This window comes from Pseudorca crassidens, chromosome 13 (genome assembly GCF_039906515.1).
Source record: "Pseudorca crassidens isolate mPseCra1 chromosome 13, mPseCra1.hap1, whole genome shotgun sequence".
Taxonomy (NCBI): domain Eukaryota; kingdom Metazoa; phylum Chordata; class Mammalia; order Artiodactyla; family Delphinidae; genus Pseudorca; species Pseudorca crassidens.
Window position 1 is genome coordinate 14,406,702 of NC_090308.1, and position 20,383 is coordinate 14,427,084.

The 20,383-nt window shown below is 40.6% G+C and overlaps 1 protein-coding gene across 1 annotated transcript in view; it reads right to left on the reverse strand.

Annotated features, from left to right (window-relative positions):
• Window positions 1-20,383, reverse strand: part of CCDC170 (coiled-coil domain containing 170) — a 60,553-nt gene that overhangs the window by 16,266 nt on the left and 23,904 nt on the right. Inside the window, 3 exon segments of the mRNA XM_067701751.1 lie at window positions 309-482; window positions 4,808-5,008; window positions 13,205-13,522. Coding sequence (XP_067557852.1) covers window positions 309-482; window positions 4,808-5,008; window positions 13,205-13,522 — 693 coding nt within the window.

A 20,383-nucleotide genomic window follows, 5' to 3' on the forward strand; every position in this document is an offset into this window, starting at 1 on the left:
TGGGTCCTTGGAAACTTTACAGAGTAGAGCTGCCAACTCACTCTAAGCTGCTTACCTCCAGAAATGGATGTGAGGGAAAAAAATACCCAAAAAAACCCCTTCTACTTGTTTAAGCTATTCACAGTCAAACATAACCTTAGATGATACACTTACTTTCCCTTCAGACTTGAAACAGAGACTCAGCTTCTAAATACATATTTGTATAATATGTTTCCTAGCCACACTGGCAAATATGGTGGAAATAAATTATTTTTCAAGATTTAAGTTTCTCAGAATTTCCCTCTCTCAACACCAGCAATATCCCCTACCTTTCTCTGTAAACTGTAGGCGACCGTCTTGTTTTCAATGACTGTGCTGCTCTCGAGGCGGACCAGCTGCTCTGTGCGAGCTAAAACTACATCCAGACGCGTGTCGAAGCCAAGTGCAGCAGCCATCTGGTCCAACTTCATCTTCTCTGAAAGCTGATCCAGAAATTTAAGATACTAAACCCAAGAACAAAAATGAAAATGGGACACAAAAGTAGAGTTAACAGGTGATCTCACAGAATCCTTGTGTTTCTCCCAAGCTTACAGGTAGTTCTCATTAAACCCAGTACAGAGCCCAGCCCCTGACTCCAGTGCTTGGTGATGAATTCTTGAACCACCTTGCCCGCTCCACTTTCTGTTCCTTGTCCAAATTCTCTTGACTCTCCTGGTCAGGGGCCTTGATGTTCAGTCTAACATTATACACTCTTCTTAACCCTGCCACCTGACAAATGTGGCACGCTCCTGACTGCATCTGAATCTCTCTGCTTTGGGTACATGCTGCTGCTACCATGACCCTCCCAGCTCCTGGGATCTACTGGCTAATCCAGCCCCTGCGAGCCACTCATCCACGTACCTTCCATGGAAATTTTGTCCACCTAAGTGGGTCCTGGCCTCCAAGGTGGAAATTGACCAATTAGCTGGTTGCCATTTTACACTTCTTGGTTTCTACAAATCACGCTGAAACCAGAGCTCTCCATACAAACAAACTTGGGCAACATTTTTGTTTTTGTAAGTTAAAATTCTTTAGAAAATGTCTTTAGGGCTTCCCTGGTGGCGCAGTGGTTGAGAGTCCGCCTGCCGATGCAGGGGACACGGGTTCGTGCCCCGGTCCGGGAGGATCCCACATGCCGTGGAGCGGCTGGGCCCATGAGCCGTGGCCGCTGAGCCTGCGCGTCCGGAGCCTGTGCTCCACAATGGGAGAGGCCACAGCAGTGAGAGGCCCGCGTACCTCAAAAAAAAAAAAAAAAAAAGAAAATGTCTTTAAAAGTTTTTAATGTATCAAAGTTAAAGGAACAACATTCTAAAATTGAGCTGTATCAGGGAATTGAGCTGTAACAGGTTAAAGTTACAAAACTACCCTAGGATCCTCCTCCACTTGATTTCTGTGGCTTATCTCATCATGCCAGATATTAATCCTTACTAAGTGCTTGATGGATAAATAAATCCATCAATGAGCTTTCTATAACATAATTTCATGATCTGGGTTCTATCTTTGAAAGTTCCTTCTCATTGCAATAACTCATCCATCTGGCATTTTTAGGCAATTACATGTTTAAACAAGTATAAAGTATCATTTCCTGATGACTAAAGCACGCCAGCTTAAAGCACAGAGCTATCCATATTTCAGTCATCAGAATGAAATTATTTGTAAGTGTATATTTTCCAATTTTGTTGAAAAGCATACGTAAAACTTCATCTCTCCTGTAAGTCACAGCCGTTACAGACATTGCTGCTGTATTGTGTGACAGGACCACCACAGGCTGTTTTTGTCTCTGAATCATCAGTTTGTCACTTCTTTTTTTGGCTGTCTTGGGTCTTCTTTGCAGCGTGTGAGCTTCTCATTGCGGTGGCTTCTCTTGTTGCAGAGCACGGGCTCTAGGCACGCGGGCTTCAGTAGTTGTGGCTCGCAGGCTTCAGTAGTTGTGGCTCGGGGGCTCTAGAGCACAGGCTCAGTAGTTGTGGCACACAGGCCTCGTTGCTCTGCAGCACGTGGGATCTTCCCTAACCAGGGCTTGAACCTGTGTCCCCTGCATTGGCAGGCGGATTCTTAACCACCGCGCCACCAGGGAAGCCCCAGTTTGTCACTTCTTAATGTTGGGTCAGCCCCCCTCATGGACTATTTCATTTCTAATCTATGCAGATGAAAGTGAAATAACTGCTACTGTTTGTATTTTAAATAAAATAGAGTTGGTACCTTTCATGCGAAGGTATAAAAGCCTCTCTTTCTATTTCTACACGTGACCCATCCACTCAGTATTCAAGGATCTACAGCAGGCCAAAGGGGATTAAGGCAGGACTGAGCCAAGACCCCACAGAGAAAGTGCCTTTTCAAGGATCTTGGCCAAGCCTCAGAAAGTTAAGGTTGCTGACAGGATTCCTGTACATTTTGTTCATTTGAATCACAGTGTAGCATGAATATATTCTATGTCGTATAAACCTCAATTACCTGTATTTAAATTTAATCTCTATACACCTTTGCTTTTCAATCTTACATGCCTACTATTTAAATTTACCTCAATTACCTGTATTTAAATTTAATCTCTATACACTTTTGCTTTTCAATCTTACATACCTACTAGCCTTACTAGGCAGTAAGGCAACTATGATTATTTTATAGGCAGTTATCTACGAGAGATTCACCATGGGCAGAATCAGTTTACACAACTTGATTGCATGACTGAAAGCTGTTTTGGCATAACCTCAATTAAAATTAATGAGTCATCCTAGTGAAGGCGGGAAGAGACAACGATCTACCTAAAAGTCTTGCCTTTGATATGCTTCTTCTATTATTTAAATAATATTTATTGATTCTTGCTCTAAGCCCTGGAAAAATCCAGAAAAAATGATTTCCCCGGGCCTCAAGAAGTTCTGAGTTGACTGGAAAAGACAAATTAAGACATGGATACAAAAAGGGTGATTAGTGCCGTGACAGAGCCAGGTACGTGTTGCGTGAAGAACTAAGCCTCTGAGGAAAGGCTTCCAGAGGAAGTGGCATTGGAGCTGAGTCTTGAAGGGATAGTTATTTCTAGAAGAAGGTAAGGAGAACATTTTCTCAGAGAGACCAGCAATGTGCAATATGGATTGCCTCTAGACTCTCAGAGCCACTCTGCCTGCAGAAAAACCTTTCTTTGAGTCAGAACCCTCCTGTGGCTTTCCATTACCCACAGGATAAAGCCTCACGTAATCAGCCTGCCCTACCTCAGTTATTCCTGCCACCTTGAGAGCTGCCTCCTGCCTCTGCCTCGGCAAGCATCACGTTCCAGTCTCCCTGTCACCCTCTGTTTCTTCATCCTTCCTGCTGTCCCCTCTGCCTCAAATTCCTTCCCCACCGCTTCTGCCTGCCAAGTTCCTACTCATTCTTTCAGGCCCCTCTCACACGTGACCGCTTGTGTGAATATGGCTCATTTCCTCACACACAGAAATAGGGAAGAAGTTCCTTTATCTGAATTCCTGTCGCATTGTATACCTATCTCGATTGTAGCACTAACTGTACTCATTGTGCCCTGATTTGCCCATCTCATCCATGACACTAGGATTTCCCACAGACACCTCTTAGGCATCTTTGCATATCCAACCCTCAACACAGGCGTGATGCGTCCTCAACTTTTTTAAGTACAGCGGATGAAAATGAATGAGTGTCCAGAGTACAGATTTTTCAGCTGAAGAGTATTTTTCATGCCAAACTCTGCACCTATGCTCTTGAGCCCATCTGTCTCTTTTTCTTCCCCTACAGATGCCCGTGACAAGGTACAAACATGTACCTTGCCATTCTGTCCGATAAAACCTTGCTCTGATCCTGTTCATAGCTTTGGCTTCATGCCTCTTTTCTCTTTGGTCACCAGCCTTGGTAGTCGTATAAGTCTCTAGCCCTTCTCTTCCTAGTCACCCCTCCTATTCTCCACCGCTCTACCAAAACTGCCACTCAGATGTCACCAATGGTCTTCCCAGGGTCAAATCTTAAGCTTAGACCCCATCTCTTCTCACTCTACCTTCCTTGTCGCCACTATCGTTTCTGAGTCTCTCCACACTGCAATCCCAGCTCCACAGTGATGAGATCTTTCTAAAATACTGTGATGTTCAGAAGTCACTTATTACACGTCATAGTCTACAGAATAAAGAGAACTCAATCTTCATAATCCAAGCCATTCCAATCTGCTCGCCTGTCAGAGCCTCGCCAAGAATGCCACGTTCCAGCCACATGGCAACAGCTACTCTGCGCTCTCTGAATATACTATGCACTTGCAACTTTCATGCTTTTGTTCAAACTGTCTCCCCTACAGTATCTGCTCTTTCTCTCCACTAAAACCCTACTTATCCTTCGAAGGTGAACTCGATTATCTCCTCCACTGTAAAATCCTCCCCTCATCCAGAATTTATCACTCCCTTCACTGGACTCCTAGAGCACTCTGTTGATCAATACATCTATTATAACACTTATAGCCTTATAGTACAGCAAACTATTTGAATGTCTGTCTCCTCTACTGAATCATGAGGTTTTATGGTCAAGAACTGCGTGTTATACCTTACCCCCCAAACCTTCAGAGTCTCATATATAACAGACGTTCAATAAATACCTGTTGAATTTAATTGAATTAACTTGAATCAAGGAAGCTCCAAACAATAGCAAGGAACACCAAAACAACATCCACTGTTCCTTGAAATTTACTCAGAACTCAGAACTTAACCAATCTACCAAGTACTGCAAAATTCAAAATATTTCCAGGTGAAATTTTATACTGCAGCAGATGTTTCCACCCACAGACATGCCCTCAGGTTATTACTTTTTGCTTCTCGAAATTCAAGTTGTCTCGCAAAACGTCTCCAGAGACCAGCTCTCCCTCCAGATGTGTCAGCTGACCCTGAAGAGTCTCCAACTTCTTTTCTGCTTTCTGGGCTCTCTGTAGAGCTCTCTGGTGAAACCCAGACTCATTTCCCAACTGTTCAACAAGCTCAGATATTTGGGCTTCAAGCTGGAAGACCATCTGGAAACAAAGAAACAGAACAAGGATAAGCCTTGTTTCAGATGCAACAAAGTGTTAAAATCTACTGCTTAGCGGAAGGGACAAAACTATTTATAACACCAGCTTCCAGATTCTCTGCAACAATTAACTTAAAAAAATAGGTAATGGATAGCTGTATTTGCCTCTGCTTGAAATAAATCTACACTCGTTAGCTAATAAAATATTTTACTGGTATTTTTAATTTTTATATAATTCCTTAAACAGGTTCCTCGAGAAGTATTTCGGGAAAACACTTACTCCTAAAACTACTATTAATTTAGGAGTTTCAAAGCTTAGTTGGAAAAAGAATTCAGACAGAAAGTACTTTGAAAACTTTTGAGTTTTCAAAGTACTTTGAGTTTTCCAGAGAAACTCTTTCACCACATATACCAGATTAAGATTATACAATGAGGTAATCTTGATAGGTAACCTTGAGACATTATCAGGAATTCAAGGGCAGAAAGATATTTTTTCAAGCTTTTTTTAGAACTTTCTATTGCATATTGGTTACTCATGCACTGAAGTGCAGTGGTACTGCGTCTGTGCTGAATAGTTTTGGAGTAATGTCATCGTTTCAGCATTTGAAAGGGCAAAATTCCACTAATATAATGACTCTAAATACGGCCAATAGCAGAGTATAAGAAGGCAAGGAAATCTGATCACCACCTCCTCTTCTAAAGCATAAAATCACTATTTCTCCATTAAAGGACCCAAAACTCTACACAACCCCCTACCTTGCCCAACGCTTCCATCCTTTCCTGGAGTTTCCCTCTCTGTCCTGACCTTCCCTTAAACCAAGAACTTAAATTTACCAAACACCTCAAGTACACTTTGAGATTACTCAGATTGATTCTGCCAAATCCAATTTTCAGAAAATGTTGAATTCGATAAAAACACCAAGTTTGAGGTGATAAATTTGTTTGGCTTTGATGGTTTATTTTGGAAGAAGAAAGGGGAAAAGTAGTAGATATTTACATAATACTCAGTACCATTCTCACAGAAATTAATATATCTTGACGGTCTCAGGCTTACAGTCTCAGGTTAAAAAAAAAAAAATTCCTGTTTGCCTATCTACAAACAACCAAATTTAAAGGCAAGAAGACATTCAAGCTGTCTTCAACTATTTTAAAAAGCGATTATATAGAAGAATAGTAGGATTTGTTCTGAGTTGCCCTCAGAGCTCAAGTTGAGGACCAAAAGGTATAAATCAAAGAATCTTACTCTAAGGTAAAGAATTTCCCCCAGTCCCAATAATTTCAAAGTGATACATACTCACTGTATAAGAAGATTCATTACGGACAAAAACAAAAGTGTAAATAAGCAAAACTAATTCCCATGATCCCACCACCCAGAGGCAACAACTATTAATATTTTTTAATAATTTATTTGTATGTATTGCTAAAATATAGTTGAGATATTATATATGCAGTTCTGTGGGTTTGTTTTTACCTCATATTTTAAGCATCTTCACATGTCAGGCAGTGGAGTTCCCAGTCACTGGAGAAGGCTAGAATTGGGCCAATCAAGGAAGGTTAAATTACTTAATCTCTGAACTCTCTAATTTTGTCCTTCTAAGGCTCTCAAGGTCTGAGGCCTATAATTCAATTAATTCTATACTCCTTTGGGTGTTTAAAATCAGCTATTTGATGGCAAGCTGCTCAGCATCATATCCAAGGAATTCCATTTCCAAAGGAAATTTATAATTTCATTATAGACTATGAGGCTTTAAGAACCCTCATTTCATGTTTCCTACCTTTAGTGCAATAGTAGATCTGACCTTAATGCAAAAATGCATTAAGTACCATATACAAAGTAACCTACAGAACAAGGGCTATCAAACCACGTCCTCAAGATACTGGCTCCTAAGGCACTGTCTAATGATACTATGTTGTACAAGGATGACACGTTTCTGTGCAACTGAAAATGTGGTTTCACACTGGACTCCCAGTAGAAAGTAAGTCTTTCCACCTGAAGATCCTTCCACAGTTCTCCTGTCTCACAGTTCACCTGGAAAAGAGAATGAAACCAAAGAGCTAACAGATGCAGATAATCTCAGCTGGAGAGATGAAAAACTGTGTGATCACTTAGCCACAGTCAACACGCTGCAGACCTTACCAGAGTAGAGCAAAGTCTTCAATGGAAATCAATCAGTAATGACCTTGAGCAAGTGCAGTAACTAGACTCAGAGAGTGATAATGACCCTGAAGGAAGAAGCAGACACCTGATGTAGACCAGACTGTGGAACAGGGACTTTAAAGTGAGACAGTCCTGATTCCAAGTTCTCACTCTACCACTTACCAGTGTGTTAACTGAAGCAAGAAATTAACCTCTCTGAAACTCATAGACTTTGCTATGATGAGCAGCTGAGCTAAATTAGATAATCCGAGTAGCCCGGTATCCCATACCCAACTGAAGTTCAACATATTGCATCCACTTTTTTTTTATTAACATCTTTATTGGAGTATAATTGCTTTACAATGGTGTGTTAGTTTCTGCTTTATAACAAAGTGAATCAGCTATACGTATACATATATCCCCATATCTCCTCCCTCTTGTGTCTCCCTCCCACTCTCCCTATCCCACCCCTCTAGGTGGTCACAAAGCACCGAGCTGATCTCCCTGTGCTATGTGGCTGCTTCCCACTAGCTATCTATTTTACATTTGGTAGTGTATACATGTCCATGCCACTCTCTCACTTCGTCGCAGCTTACACTTCCCCCTCCCCGTGTCATCAAGTCCATTCTCTACGTCTGCGTCTTTATTCCTGTCCTGTCCCTAGGTTCTTCAGAACCTTTTTTTTTTTTTTTAGATTCCATATATATGTGTTAGCATACAGTATTTGTTTTTCTCTTTCTGACTTACTTCACTCTGTATGACAGTCTTTAGGTTCATCCACCTCACTACAAATAGCTCAATTTCGTTTCTTTTTATGGCTGAGTAATATTCCATTGTGTATATGTGCCACATCTTCTTTATCCATTCATCCGATGATGGACACTTAGGTTGCTTCCATGCCCTGGCTATTGTAAATAGAGCTGCAATGAACATTGTGGTACATGACTCTTTTAGAATTATGGTTTTCTCAGGGATATGCCCAGTAGTGGGATTGCTTGGTCGTATGGTAGTTCTATTCTTAGCTGCATCCACTTTTATCATCAGTATTACTCCTCCAGTATGTGGGTTCACTCAGTCCTTTGCTTTTCTTAGTTTATGGAGCCTTTCAGGAATTATGTTATATCGTGTTTCTCAAACTCTTTTCAGCCCATAGAGCCTGTTTTTCAACTAGAAGTCTTTCTGGTAAAGACAAATATGGAATAAATGTGTTGAATCAGAGGTGAGGGGGTCCCTCCTGCATCCTCACCCTGGGTGGACCTGAAAGCGTTCCATGGAACCTGCAGACTCGGCAGAGTGTAACTTTTAAAAACACCAGGATGGCTGACCTGTGCAGAACCTACCCAACCTCCCTGCCAAGATTCTGGCGTCCAGAGAGGAGGAAACAGCTATGAACTTCCCTATATTCTATGCACCACAGAACTTACCTGCATACGCTTACCTAGATCTCCATGAATATGATACCACCAAGTCTTTTCAAAGTTAAATTTACATATTTTTATTCAAATAAATTAACATTCCAATCTGACTCAGTTCTTGGGAACACCAAATGCCAATGCCCGGGTGAAAATACGTGTCCCATCGAAACTGTAAAGTTGTGTTGTGTTTCTCACACCAAGAAATGTGATTTTCTTTCCTTTTTTTTTTCTCCTCCTTTTTCTTAGTACCATTTGTTAATATATCCCTGATACTCTGTGGCACAAGATGTGCCAGGGGTTTCAACACTAGAGATACATGGAATAGGGCAGGGAAGAGGGGGTGGATTGTAATAAAGAATATATATCTCAATTTTTTAAAAACAAAAAGAAGGCCCTGAAATAAATCATACTTCAAAAACAAGCAGCTTGGATTTTGGAAGTGAAGTTATAATGCCCTAACAGAATTAATTTACTTCCCAAGGACAAGTAGTTGTTGATTTTTCCAGAGAGGGAACTTTTGCCCTAAGATTAAACCCAATGGAAACACGAGAGCTCAAAACTGAAGAGAGAGCCACTCAGGTCACTTAAGGGCCAGTGCCTTTTGGACATGGACAATTCTCTTCTGATTACTGAAACTAGATTTTCACTTAAGAAATACAAAAAATAAGTTATCAGGAACCAATCAAATTATCCTTCCTTCTTGTCAGTACGTATGGCCAACTTTATGGACAGGCTAGCCCTACACCTGTCATACATAATAAAAGTATGACATACATAATAAAAGTTGTGTATGTCAACTTTTATTATGACTTGAATTGGGTCACCCCAAAAGAGATGCGGCGAAGTCCCCTGGTGCCTCAGAATGTGACCTTATTTGGAAACAGAATCTTTACAGAGATAATCAAGTTAAAATGAGGTTTTGAGGATGGGCCCTAATCCAATAGGACTGGTGTCCTTATTAAAAGAGGAAATTTGGAAAGAGAGACACACAAGTAGAAGGAAAATTATGTGAAGACACAGAGAGATCATGGTCCATAAGCCAAGGAATACCTGAGGCTACAGAAGCCAGGTGAGAGGTGCGAAACAGGTTCTCCCCTGCGGCACTCAGAAGACACCAATTCCAACACCTTAACTTTGGACTTCAAGCCTCCAGAACTGTGAGACAATACATTTCTGTTGTTTAAGCCACCCAGGTAATGGTACTTTGTCATGGCCATTCTAGGAAATTAATACACTATAGAGGCTGGGAGAGCTGAAATCTCTATCTGTGTACTTTCCCAGATGCCCTTGTAGCCAGGGGTGACTATAGAACATAATACTGGACAATTAAATGTCAAAGGAAGTCTACTTGAAGCTTCTGGGCAAACGTTTGGTTTAGGATATTGGAGGATTAAGAACAGAGCAGAATGATGAGATCAGAAGGGGGAGTGTGGGAGTTGCAGAAACATCTCAGGTCCTTTATGGCATCGGATTGCTTCCCCAGAGCTCCCACACCAGACTGGAAAAGCTCCAGTGGAGGATGTACAGCCTTGTGTGTGCTCTAAAGCAGGACAGACGAGCTGTCTAGATAAATGTTTGTAAGGTTGTACTAATTTGTCTATAATGAAGGAGACGACATGGAAATCCCTCATGGTCCTGTCCTCTCTGTACAGGTCAATTCTCAGCCAGGTGACTAGCCAGTTTGGAAACATCTAAAAGTTAAAAAACAAACAAAAAAACACTTTGCCTCAAGATTCTAAACTAAAATCTGAAAACGTCACAGCTTCCAGTCATTGTGTAAGAAATCATTATTTCAAAAACACTTGTTACGAGTGTCCTGAAATTTCAGGCGGCATAACATCGAAATACTCATTTAGAATTCCTGGGAACCCGACAGTAGAACATTCCTCTAAGAGAGTGGTTTTCAACTAGGGACAATTTCACCGCCCACTCCCCAGCCCCAGGGACATTTTGCAATGTCTAGAGACATCTTTGCTTGTCACAAACTGGGGAGAAGAGGAGGTACTATCGGTATCTAGTGGGTAGAAGCTGGAGATGCTGCTAAACATCGTACAATACACAGAATGGCCTTTACAACAAAGGATTATCCAGCTCAGAACATGTCAACAGCTGAGATACCCTGCTCTAAGATATAGCAAAGCATTTAAAAAGAAAATTAGATTTTGTTATAATCAGAAGAGCATGGAACAAGTAGAAATGACTTACTGAAAAAGTGTGGGTCGTGTCCTGAGTTCTACCCCGAACTGCAACTAGAGGAGAGTGAAAATGAAGAGCGAAGAGGTAAACAAGAAAAGCAATGTTCAGTAAGTAGGAGTCACGGTGAAGGGGAGAATTTGCCAGGCCCTGAGCACAAGGGTATTACTCAAGAGTGGACTGTGTGTTTATCCACGGCAGCGGGCAGGGCGTTGCAGCCTCCTCAACAAACAGATTCATCAAACTGCAAAGCTCCCATTCTTCAGAAACATTTCTAAGACAATATATAGAATCCATTTTCTCCTGATTTTACTTGAAGAGGAGTCACACAAGGTGCCAGCTATATGCTTGATTTCAGGCTTCTAAATAGTGAGAGCAGCTACTGAAAAAAATTACAGGGTAGGAAAGGCGGACAAAGGCACTAAAAACACTGAATCATTCTCATTTTTATGAGGAGAGGGAGAAGGCATATCCAGCTTAACCAATTTACATCATTTTGCTTTAGAAAATAAACACATACTTCATGCTGACAACTTTATGCCATGTTTCACATGCTGGAATTAAAATAGTTTTAGGAAAACATTTGGGAAAATAGAAGAGGGAAGCAATAAAATGAAATGGCAAAGATCCATTAGCTATTGGAGTACGTCTATTACTATTCAAGGTAAGTCACTTGAAGTTTTTCCCAGTCCTATAAATAATTCCCTTCCCCAATCCAGGACCTATATGTGTACTGCATCACAAGATAAACTGAGTCACTCTCAGAGACCCACACATGTTACAGGGGTGAACATTTTATATCCACAGAGAATCCTACACTTGAACAAAGGAGTCACTAGGGCTGCTCCTGGAGTACATGTGAATTTTGCAGTTTTAAAGGGAATTAAAAATGTTTTATCGGGACTTCCCTGGTGGCGCAGTGGTTAAGAATCCACCTGCCAATGCAGGGGACACAGGTTCAACCCCTGGTCCAGGAAGATCCCACATGCCATGGAGAAACTAAGCCCGTGCACCACAACTACTGAAGCCCACGCGCTCTAGGGTCCACGAGCCACTATCACTGAGCCCACATGCTGCAAATACTGAAGACTGTGCACCTTGAGCCTGTGCTCCGCAACAAGAGAAGCCACTGCAGTGAGAAGCCCGCGCACCACAACGAAGACCCAATGCAGCCAAAAATAAATAAATAAATAAATTTATTTTTAAAAAGAAGTTTCATCACTAAAGGAAATTTACAAATGCAGCCCCGAACTTTGAGTTAGTGATCACTTTGAGTTTTTTAGGATCATTAAAAGGAGGAAAAGTGCATTTTCTCCTTTCAAGCAAAAAAATGAACTCAGTAGAAGAAATAGTTCCTAATGGAATTATACATAGAATTTGGATATTATTTACCTTAAAACCTCATTAATTAGGACTTCAATAATCTGGATTTGAGGATAGTTTAAACAGAGTGTGGGCTGAAATTAACTCAGCTAAGCAAAGCTTTATAGAAAATGAGACTTGCTAATAGTATAAATAAGGTAACAGAATTAAGCAAGCTTCAATCATATGTGTGATTTCAACCATTTTTAAATCCACTTGTTAAATAGGTGCCCTGAAAGACTGTTCCAGGTACCAACACATCAGGAAAAGGAGGCGAGAAGGGGAGGAGGGGCCAGGGCAGCAATAGTTAATGTTTAGTATTGCTATTTGCCAGACAGTGTGTTAAGGACTTCCCAACAATTTTTTTTCATTTAATGCTTACAACAAACAACAACCTGAAGAGGCAGACACAGTTGCAGGTCCAGGAACTCTTATCTACAATTGCAAACTCCAAAAGGATCTGAAAGCTGACGGTTTTTTTCCAAAAGTTATTTGCTAGCAAAGCTTGACCTAACAGGATTTGGCAACAAACCCTGACCTGAAGTGACCGAGGCTATTCACAGTCCTGGTGGGTCCCACACAGCAGAGCTGCTCACAGCTTTGGCCACAGAAGATGAATGTGGTGATTATGGGGTGCTGTCCCAGACCCCACTGAGGAGGAATATGGAAGGGTGCTTTCTCCGTTACCTTTCTGGGGACAATTTTACCTTCCTAAACACTGAAAAATTCTGAATTCAAAACCACAGCAGGATCCAAGGTTTGCAGACAAGGGGTGTGGACCCTGGGCGGTTCCCGTACAGCAGGCCAGGAAACAAAATCTCAGAGGCTGTCCTCTCAGGAACCTGCCCAAGGTCCCATCTGGAGCAAGTGAGTGTGCAGTAGAGACCAAGATTCAGCCCGGGTAGCTCTGAGTCCAGAACCCGCATGGTAGTATGCGGTCAGGCTTCGGGACTATAATTTATAATTGAAAGTAGTACAACCACATTTAAATGCTACTTTTAACTAACGCAGACAACCCACTCACTTACTGAGTATGCTGAATGAAGCATCTGACTGTCCTTCAGAAGCCTGTACGCAGCCATCGCCCACTCACCCGTTTCCCGCTCTCTTCCCGGTCGCCCATTTCTCGAATCCTCTCCAGAATGGCATCCTCCGTGGGCCTAAGCGTGCCCGAGCTGCTCCTCAGGAGGGCTGCAATTTTCTCCCTACGTGAGGAGTACTCGCTCTGCGAGGCTGTGGCTGCAGCCACACTGGCCTTCAAACTCTTCTCCAACTCCAGAGAGCTTCTCTTCAAGAGGTTCAGCTCCTGCTTTGAGGCATCCCAGACCCGCTGGCCAGCAAGCAGCCTTTCTTGGAGGATCTTAACTTCCCTTTCAAGAGCTTCTTTCTCCTCTACAGCACTGAGCAAGTCCTAAAATAATTTCGGAAAGTGAGGACAGTAGCATTATCAGCTAAGGAGGGGAACCTGCATTTGCTTCTCATTTACCTTGCTTGCTAATAAGTTCAAGGAGTTAGGGTTAAATGCTCATTCCATTTTTAATTTTAGGTGCCCTATCCTCTCTTCATAAAGTTGTTCAATTGTAAAGCTATGTTAGGTAAATTTAGATGTCTGAAAAAGAGAAGGGATATAAAATCAGGGCTAGAAAAAAAAGAAGGAAACTGACATATAAGCCTTTTCTATGTGGACCTCTGGAAAGAGTTAATAAAAACAAATCATTGGCTAACATACTACTAGATTCGATCCATATATAGAATATGTTTACAGGCCTATGTGTTCTTAAGTTTGGTATAAATGGAAATTGATGTTGAGTAAACAGTAAACTCTCAGAGTCCTAATAAGTCACTAAAAGTTATTTGAATGAAGATGTCTCCCCTTAAAACTATTTTAAATAACAGGTAGAATTATCATAAAAAATCATTGTATAAAGGAGAGTAGGGCTTCCCTGGTAGTGCAGTGGTTGAGAGTCCGCCTGCCGATGCAGGGGACATGGGTTCGTGCCCCAGTCCGGGAAGATCCCACATGCGGCGGAGCGGCTGGGCCCGTGAGCCATGGCTGCTGAGCCTGCGCGTCCGGAGCCTGTGCTCCGCAACGGGAGAGGCCACAGCAGTGAGAGGCCCGCGTACCGCAAAAAAAAAAAAAAAAAAAAGGAGAGTAAAATCTTTCTTTCAATATTCATTGACTGTGTATCCCCCTGTCTCATAAAAATAAAACCAATACTGATAGGACCTGAAGAAAGGAAATAGAAAGGAGTAGCCATTTGGTGGGTGGGAGGATTAAAAGTTAGAGGGAGATAGAGTACCATACTGAGAAGAATAATTTCAAAGAATATGATATGTATGATTAGGTTTGTAAAAATAAAGGGCATTGAGGAAGTTACCAGTACACCTACTTCTATTTACTATATGTAGAATGGTCCAAAGAGGCATAAAAAGGATATCTTTAAAATTCATTTAAAAAAAACACTTGTGGACATCAAGTTCCCAACTAAGTGAATTCACATCAAATAAGATTAAGCAGTCGGTTAGCCAGCACTGCTATAATACTGTAGTCTAGGTAAATGGCAAACATATTTTTGGTTTTTATTTAAAATAGTATGTTAGGGGCAAAAATAACTAAAAAGAAACCATATCGTCAAATAACAGATTCTGCGTCTAAACTGGCCAGTTGACATTTCAGGCTGCTAGTTAAAATGCAATCATCCCTTTTGCATTAGAGCTTGAAGACAGGAAGAATGTTACTTGAAATGCTACCTCCTACCTTTTATTTTTAAAAAAAGAAAGAGAATATCTTCCTTTTTTTTTTCTGGTGATTTTTTTTTTAAATCAAGGAAGTCTTGGGCATCAATTTGAATGAAAAGTCATCCGGTGGATGTAGGTAGTTAGAGAAAGCTGCCCCTTTCTGAGATGTAATAACTAAACTAATTATAGAAACTAGTTTGTGAAATGCTTTGCTTCTCCAGGTCCTGGCACCAGCTCCATTTCCCCACTGCCTTTCCAAACCAGTCGTCTGTGCAGAGAAGTCCCATTATTACTGCTAATTAAATTATGTACACTTTATCACAGATACAATATTTTAACACTTCACAGATTTCTTTTCAGATAGTAATACAGTAGCTGCTCAATTAGAGTAACCAGTATCCGCCTTGGCGATAATAAATTGGGCCCATGTATTACTCAGAAACTACCATCTAATGTGTGGTTAGAAAACTGAGGTCCTAAATTCGATGATGCAGGGATGAAAATTAATCCTAATCCCCTCAGAGTTCTAAAACTTGATAGGAAATTACATATTAACTTTTACATTGAAAGAAAGTCCCTAATGCAAAAGAGGGGAGTTTCCATGACCAATGGAGAGACATTTTTAACCAGGAATTTACAAAAGATCCTAAAAATACACAAAAAATATATCAGACACTTGAGTACTATAGACTTACTGTCAGTTTGGAATAAACTAATCAATCAGCAGCTTACAGCAGGAGACCAATAAACACCATTAAAATATTTCAGCTATGAGGCATTTTTTCCACCCCAATATCAGACTGTTTTCTCACTGCCTTAGAGACCAGGGTCAAAACAGTCTTCTTTAACAAATCCAAAGCACCAATGCTTACATCTAATAAAAATCAGAAAATTCTTTTGTGGTCATAGAATATAGTGGCACATGGCAGCAGGTCAGATTTTTTTTTTCTGGACACATTTCAGCCCACAGAACTATATGCTGTTTCTCGTATGAAATGCAGACTCGGGAGCCAGCGACAAGGCCTTGGGGACCTGCTCCCCCAGTGCTCTGATTAAGCGCTTCAGAATTCAGAGGCACGCGGCCGATCTGCTGGAAACAGATGTCCTCAGACTGAAAATGCAATTACTTGTACAGCTATTGGGAGACAGCGGCTAGAGTCGAGTCTTGTTGCATGGCTACCTCAAGGATACACTGAAGTAATGTGACATTGGTGTCGACGGCCAGGACCTCGGGACTGCTGTCAGAGCACACTGACACACAGAACAAGAAACAAGTAGCTCCCTGAGAGCAAAATCAGGGCTGACCTCCACAGAAGAAATCGCACAGGCAAATGAGCACAGACCCTATCAAGACAGTGACAGGGATCACTTTAAAAAATTTTTAAATTAACAAATCTTTAGATTCAGTGCTACTAATGCAACAAAGTATAATGACCCCTTCACAATTACTTTTAACAAAAACATTTGTAAATAATAAGATCAAGGTGTTCAATTTAATTTCCCAATTAAATGCACTAAGTAATGAAATCATTCAAAGGTTTGTGTTTTTAAAACACAATTGATTCCTATTACAATGTTGCTAACCATCCTATGGATTTGGATATGCCTGAGATCAAACTGCCTCTCAAAACTAAAATGACTAATTATCATCAGGGTAGAAAACCTCTGGCTTGAGCTTAATTCATCCAACCCTAGACAGATTTCATAAAATTAAAAATTCGTTGGTTATTTCTACCTACTACAGTTAACATTAACAAATAAACTCAGAAATTCCCCCAAACATGTCCTCTCATACATTGCTGGTGGAAGTGTGAATAGGTATAATTTTGATATAAATATCTAAAACATGTAATATGCACAATATCCTTTGGCCCTGTAATTCCATGATCTAGTAGAGTGGAAGCTGCAGAGTAACATTTTACTTCAAAATGAGGAAGACCCTTCCCAAATCTGAGCTGTCCCAGTGGCATAATCAACCTTGGAAAATAATAAGAATTCAACTTAAATTTGAAATTCCCATTATTGACAAACCCGATACAAGTTAACAATAAGTTTAACTGTCCATGAGGCCAGTGTGTTCCTGGGCTTCGCTTCAGTACTGCAAAACGCTCTGCCCTGAACTGGTCAGACTGTGCCTGGAGGACCATGGACAGTTCCCAGCTGAAATTTTAAGAGGGACATTGTCAAAAGGGAATGAGTTCTGCATCACATGCTAGGATTAGACCCATAATAAAAATATTTATGCAATGATGTTATTTTAAATTCTGTTTTAATTTACTTTAAATGTGTTGAATGAACCTAAAGACAAAGCATTGAAAACTTAATTATAGTTACAGAACAGAATGAAAATATTACAAACCTTGACAAGGTAAATACAATAATAAAATAAAAACTGGAATGCAGAACGATGGGAGTAAAAAGTAGGAGGCATTAAATTCATCATATATCATAGCAGAACATCTAAAAATACTATATCAGGTTGTTGAATCAGGAACAGAAATGTATTGTTTTAAAGTCTTAATGGTAATATCAGAGGTTCAAACAAGAGTTTGAGGCTAGAAGTGGAAGGAGAGATGATTTTTAATTTTACTTTGGAGCCTTATGAACATTTTTAATCTTTTATAATACGAGCAGATATTAGTTTAGGGTTTATTTTCATTTTAATTACTCACCATTTTAGAATAGTGAGCTCCTCTAGCTTATGAGCGCCAGGACCCAGACCTACCCACCATCCTGTTGGCACCAGTACTGGGATGCCTCAGGCCAAGTAGCTAGCTGGGAAGGGATACAGCACCACTAGTAGGCTGGCTGGCTTCCTTAGAACCCCAAAATCCACTAGCCCACCCACCAGAATGCCCAGGACCAGGCTCCACCCACCTGTGCACCTGCACTAGCCCTGGAACCCCCAAGACCAGCAGCCAGCTGACATTACTTGGCCACAGCCACTAAGAGGCCAACACCAGCTCTGAGATACCTTGGGCCCCTCAGTCAGCCACCCCAGGAACCAACCCCACCCACAAGCAGGCAGACAACAGACCCAGGACCACTGCAACCCAGGAACCTGCCATGTCAGGACCCAGCCCACACACGAAGGAGCCAACACCAGCTCTGGGACACCCTGGGCCACTCAGCCAGCACCAATCCCTAGAAACATACAATCTTCCAAGACTGAATCAGGAAGAAATAGAAAATATGAACAGACCAAACATCAGTAATAAAATTGAATCAGTAATTTTAAAACTTCCAACAAACAAAATTCCAGGATCAGATGGCTTCATAGGTGAATTCTACCAAACATTTAGAGAAGAGCTAACACCTATCCTTCTCAAATTGTTTCAAAAAATTGCAAAGGAAGGAACACTTCCAAACTCATTCCACAAGGCCATGTATTATCCTGATACCAAAACCAGACAAAGAATCACTAAAAAGAAAATTACAGGCTAATACCACTGATAAACATAGATGCAAAAATCGTCAACAATAAATTGGCAAATCAATTTTAACAATACAGTAAAAGGATCATACCCATGATCAAGAGGGATTTATCCCAGGGATGCAAGGATGTTTCAACATCTCCAAATCCATCAGTGTTATATACTACATTAATATATTGAAAAATAAAAATCATATGATCATCTCAATAGATGCAGAAAAAGATTTTGACAGAATTCAACATCCATTTCTGATAAAAAAAAAAAAAACTCTCCAGAGAGTGGGCATAGAGGGAACATACCTCAACATAATAAAGGCCATATATATGACAAGCCCACAGCTAACATCATACTCAATGGTGAAAATCTGAAAGCATTTCCTCTAGGATCTGGAACAAGATAAAGATGCCCACTCTTGCCACTTTTACTCAACATAGTATTGGAAGTCTTAGCCACAACAATCAGACAAGCAAAAGAAATAAAAAGAATCCAAATTGTGAAGGAAGAAGCAAAACTGTCATGTTTGCAGATGACATAATACTATACACAGAAAATCCTAAAGATGCCACCAAAAAACTACTGGAACTCATCAATGAATTCAGTAAAGTTGTAGGATACAAAATTAATATGCAAAAATCTGTTGCATTTCTATATACTAACAATGAACTATTGGGAAGAGAAATCAAGAAAACTATCCCATTTACAATCACATCGAAAAGAATAGAATATCTAGAAATAAATCTAAGGAGGTAAAAGACCTGTATTCAGAAGATTATAAGACACTGATGAAAGAAACTAAAGATGACAGAAACAGATAAAAAAAATATACCATGCTCATGGACTGAAATAATTAATATTGTTAAAATGACCATACTACCCAAGGCAATCTACAAATTCAATGCAATATCTATCAAAATACCAATGTGATTTTTCACAGAACTAGAACAAATAATTCTAAAATTTGTATGGAAACACAAAAGACCTCAAATAGTCAAAACCTTCTTCAGAAAGAAGAAAAAGCTGGAGGCCTCATGCTCCCTGGTTTCAAACTATTACACAAAGCTACAGTAATCAAAACTGTGTGGTACTGGCACAAAAACAGACATGTATATCAATGGAATAGAGATCCCAGAAATAAACTCACATTTATATGGGCAATTAATCTACAACAAATGAGGCAAAAATATACTGTGGGAAAAAGACAGCCTCTTTAATAAATGGCGTTGGAAAAACTGGACAGCTACATGCAAAAGAGTCAAACTGGACTACTTCCTCACACCATACACAAGAATTCAAAATGGATTAAAAACTTAAATGTAAGACCTGAAACCATAAAACTTCCAGAAAAAAAACATAGGCTATGTGCTCTTTGACATCAGTCTTAGTAATATTTTTTTGGACCTGTCTCCTCAGGCAAGGGAAACAAAATCAAAAATAAACAAATGGGACTACATCAAACTAAAAAGCTGTTGCACAGCAAAGGAGACTATCAACAAAATGAAAAGGCAGCCTATTGAATGGAAGAAGATATCTGCAAACAATAAATCTTTTAACAGGTTAAAAGCCAAAATATACGAAGAACTGATACAACTCAACATCAGGAAAAAAAAAAAAAAAAAGGGCTTCCCTTTTGGCACAGTGGCACAGTGGTTGGGAGTCTGCCTGCCGATGCAGGGGACGCGGGTTCGTGCCCTGGTCCGGGAGGATCCCACATGCCGCGGAGCGGCTGGGCTCGTGAGCCATGGCCACTGAGCCTGCGCGTCCAGAGCCTGTGCTCTGCAACGGGAGAGGCCACGGCACTGAGAGGCCTGCGTACCGCAAAAAAAAAAAAAAAAGAGAACAACTAGATTGAAAAATGGGCAGAGGGCCTGAATAGACATTTTTCCAAATAGACATACAGATGACCAAAGATCCAAGAAAAGATGCTCAACATCACTACTGAAAATCAAAACCACAATGAGAGATTACTTCTCACCAGTCAGTACAGTTATTATCAACAAGAAAACAAATAGCAAGTGTTGGTGAGGATGTGGAGAAAAGGAAACCCCTGTTCACAGTTGGTGGAATGTAAATTGGTGCAGCCTCTGTGGAAAACAATATGG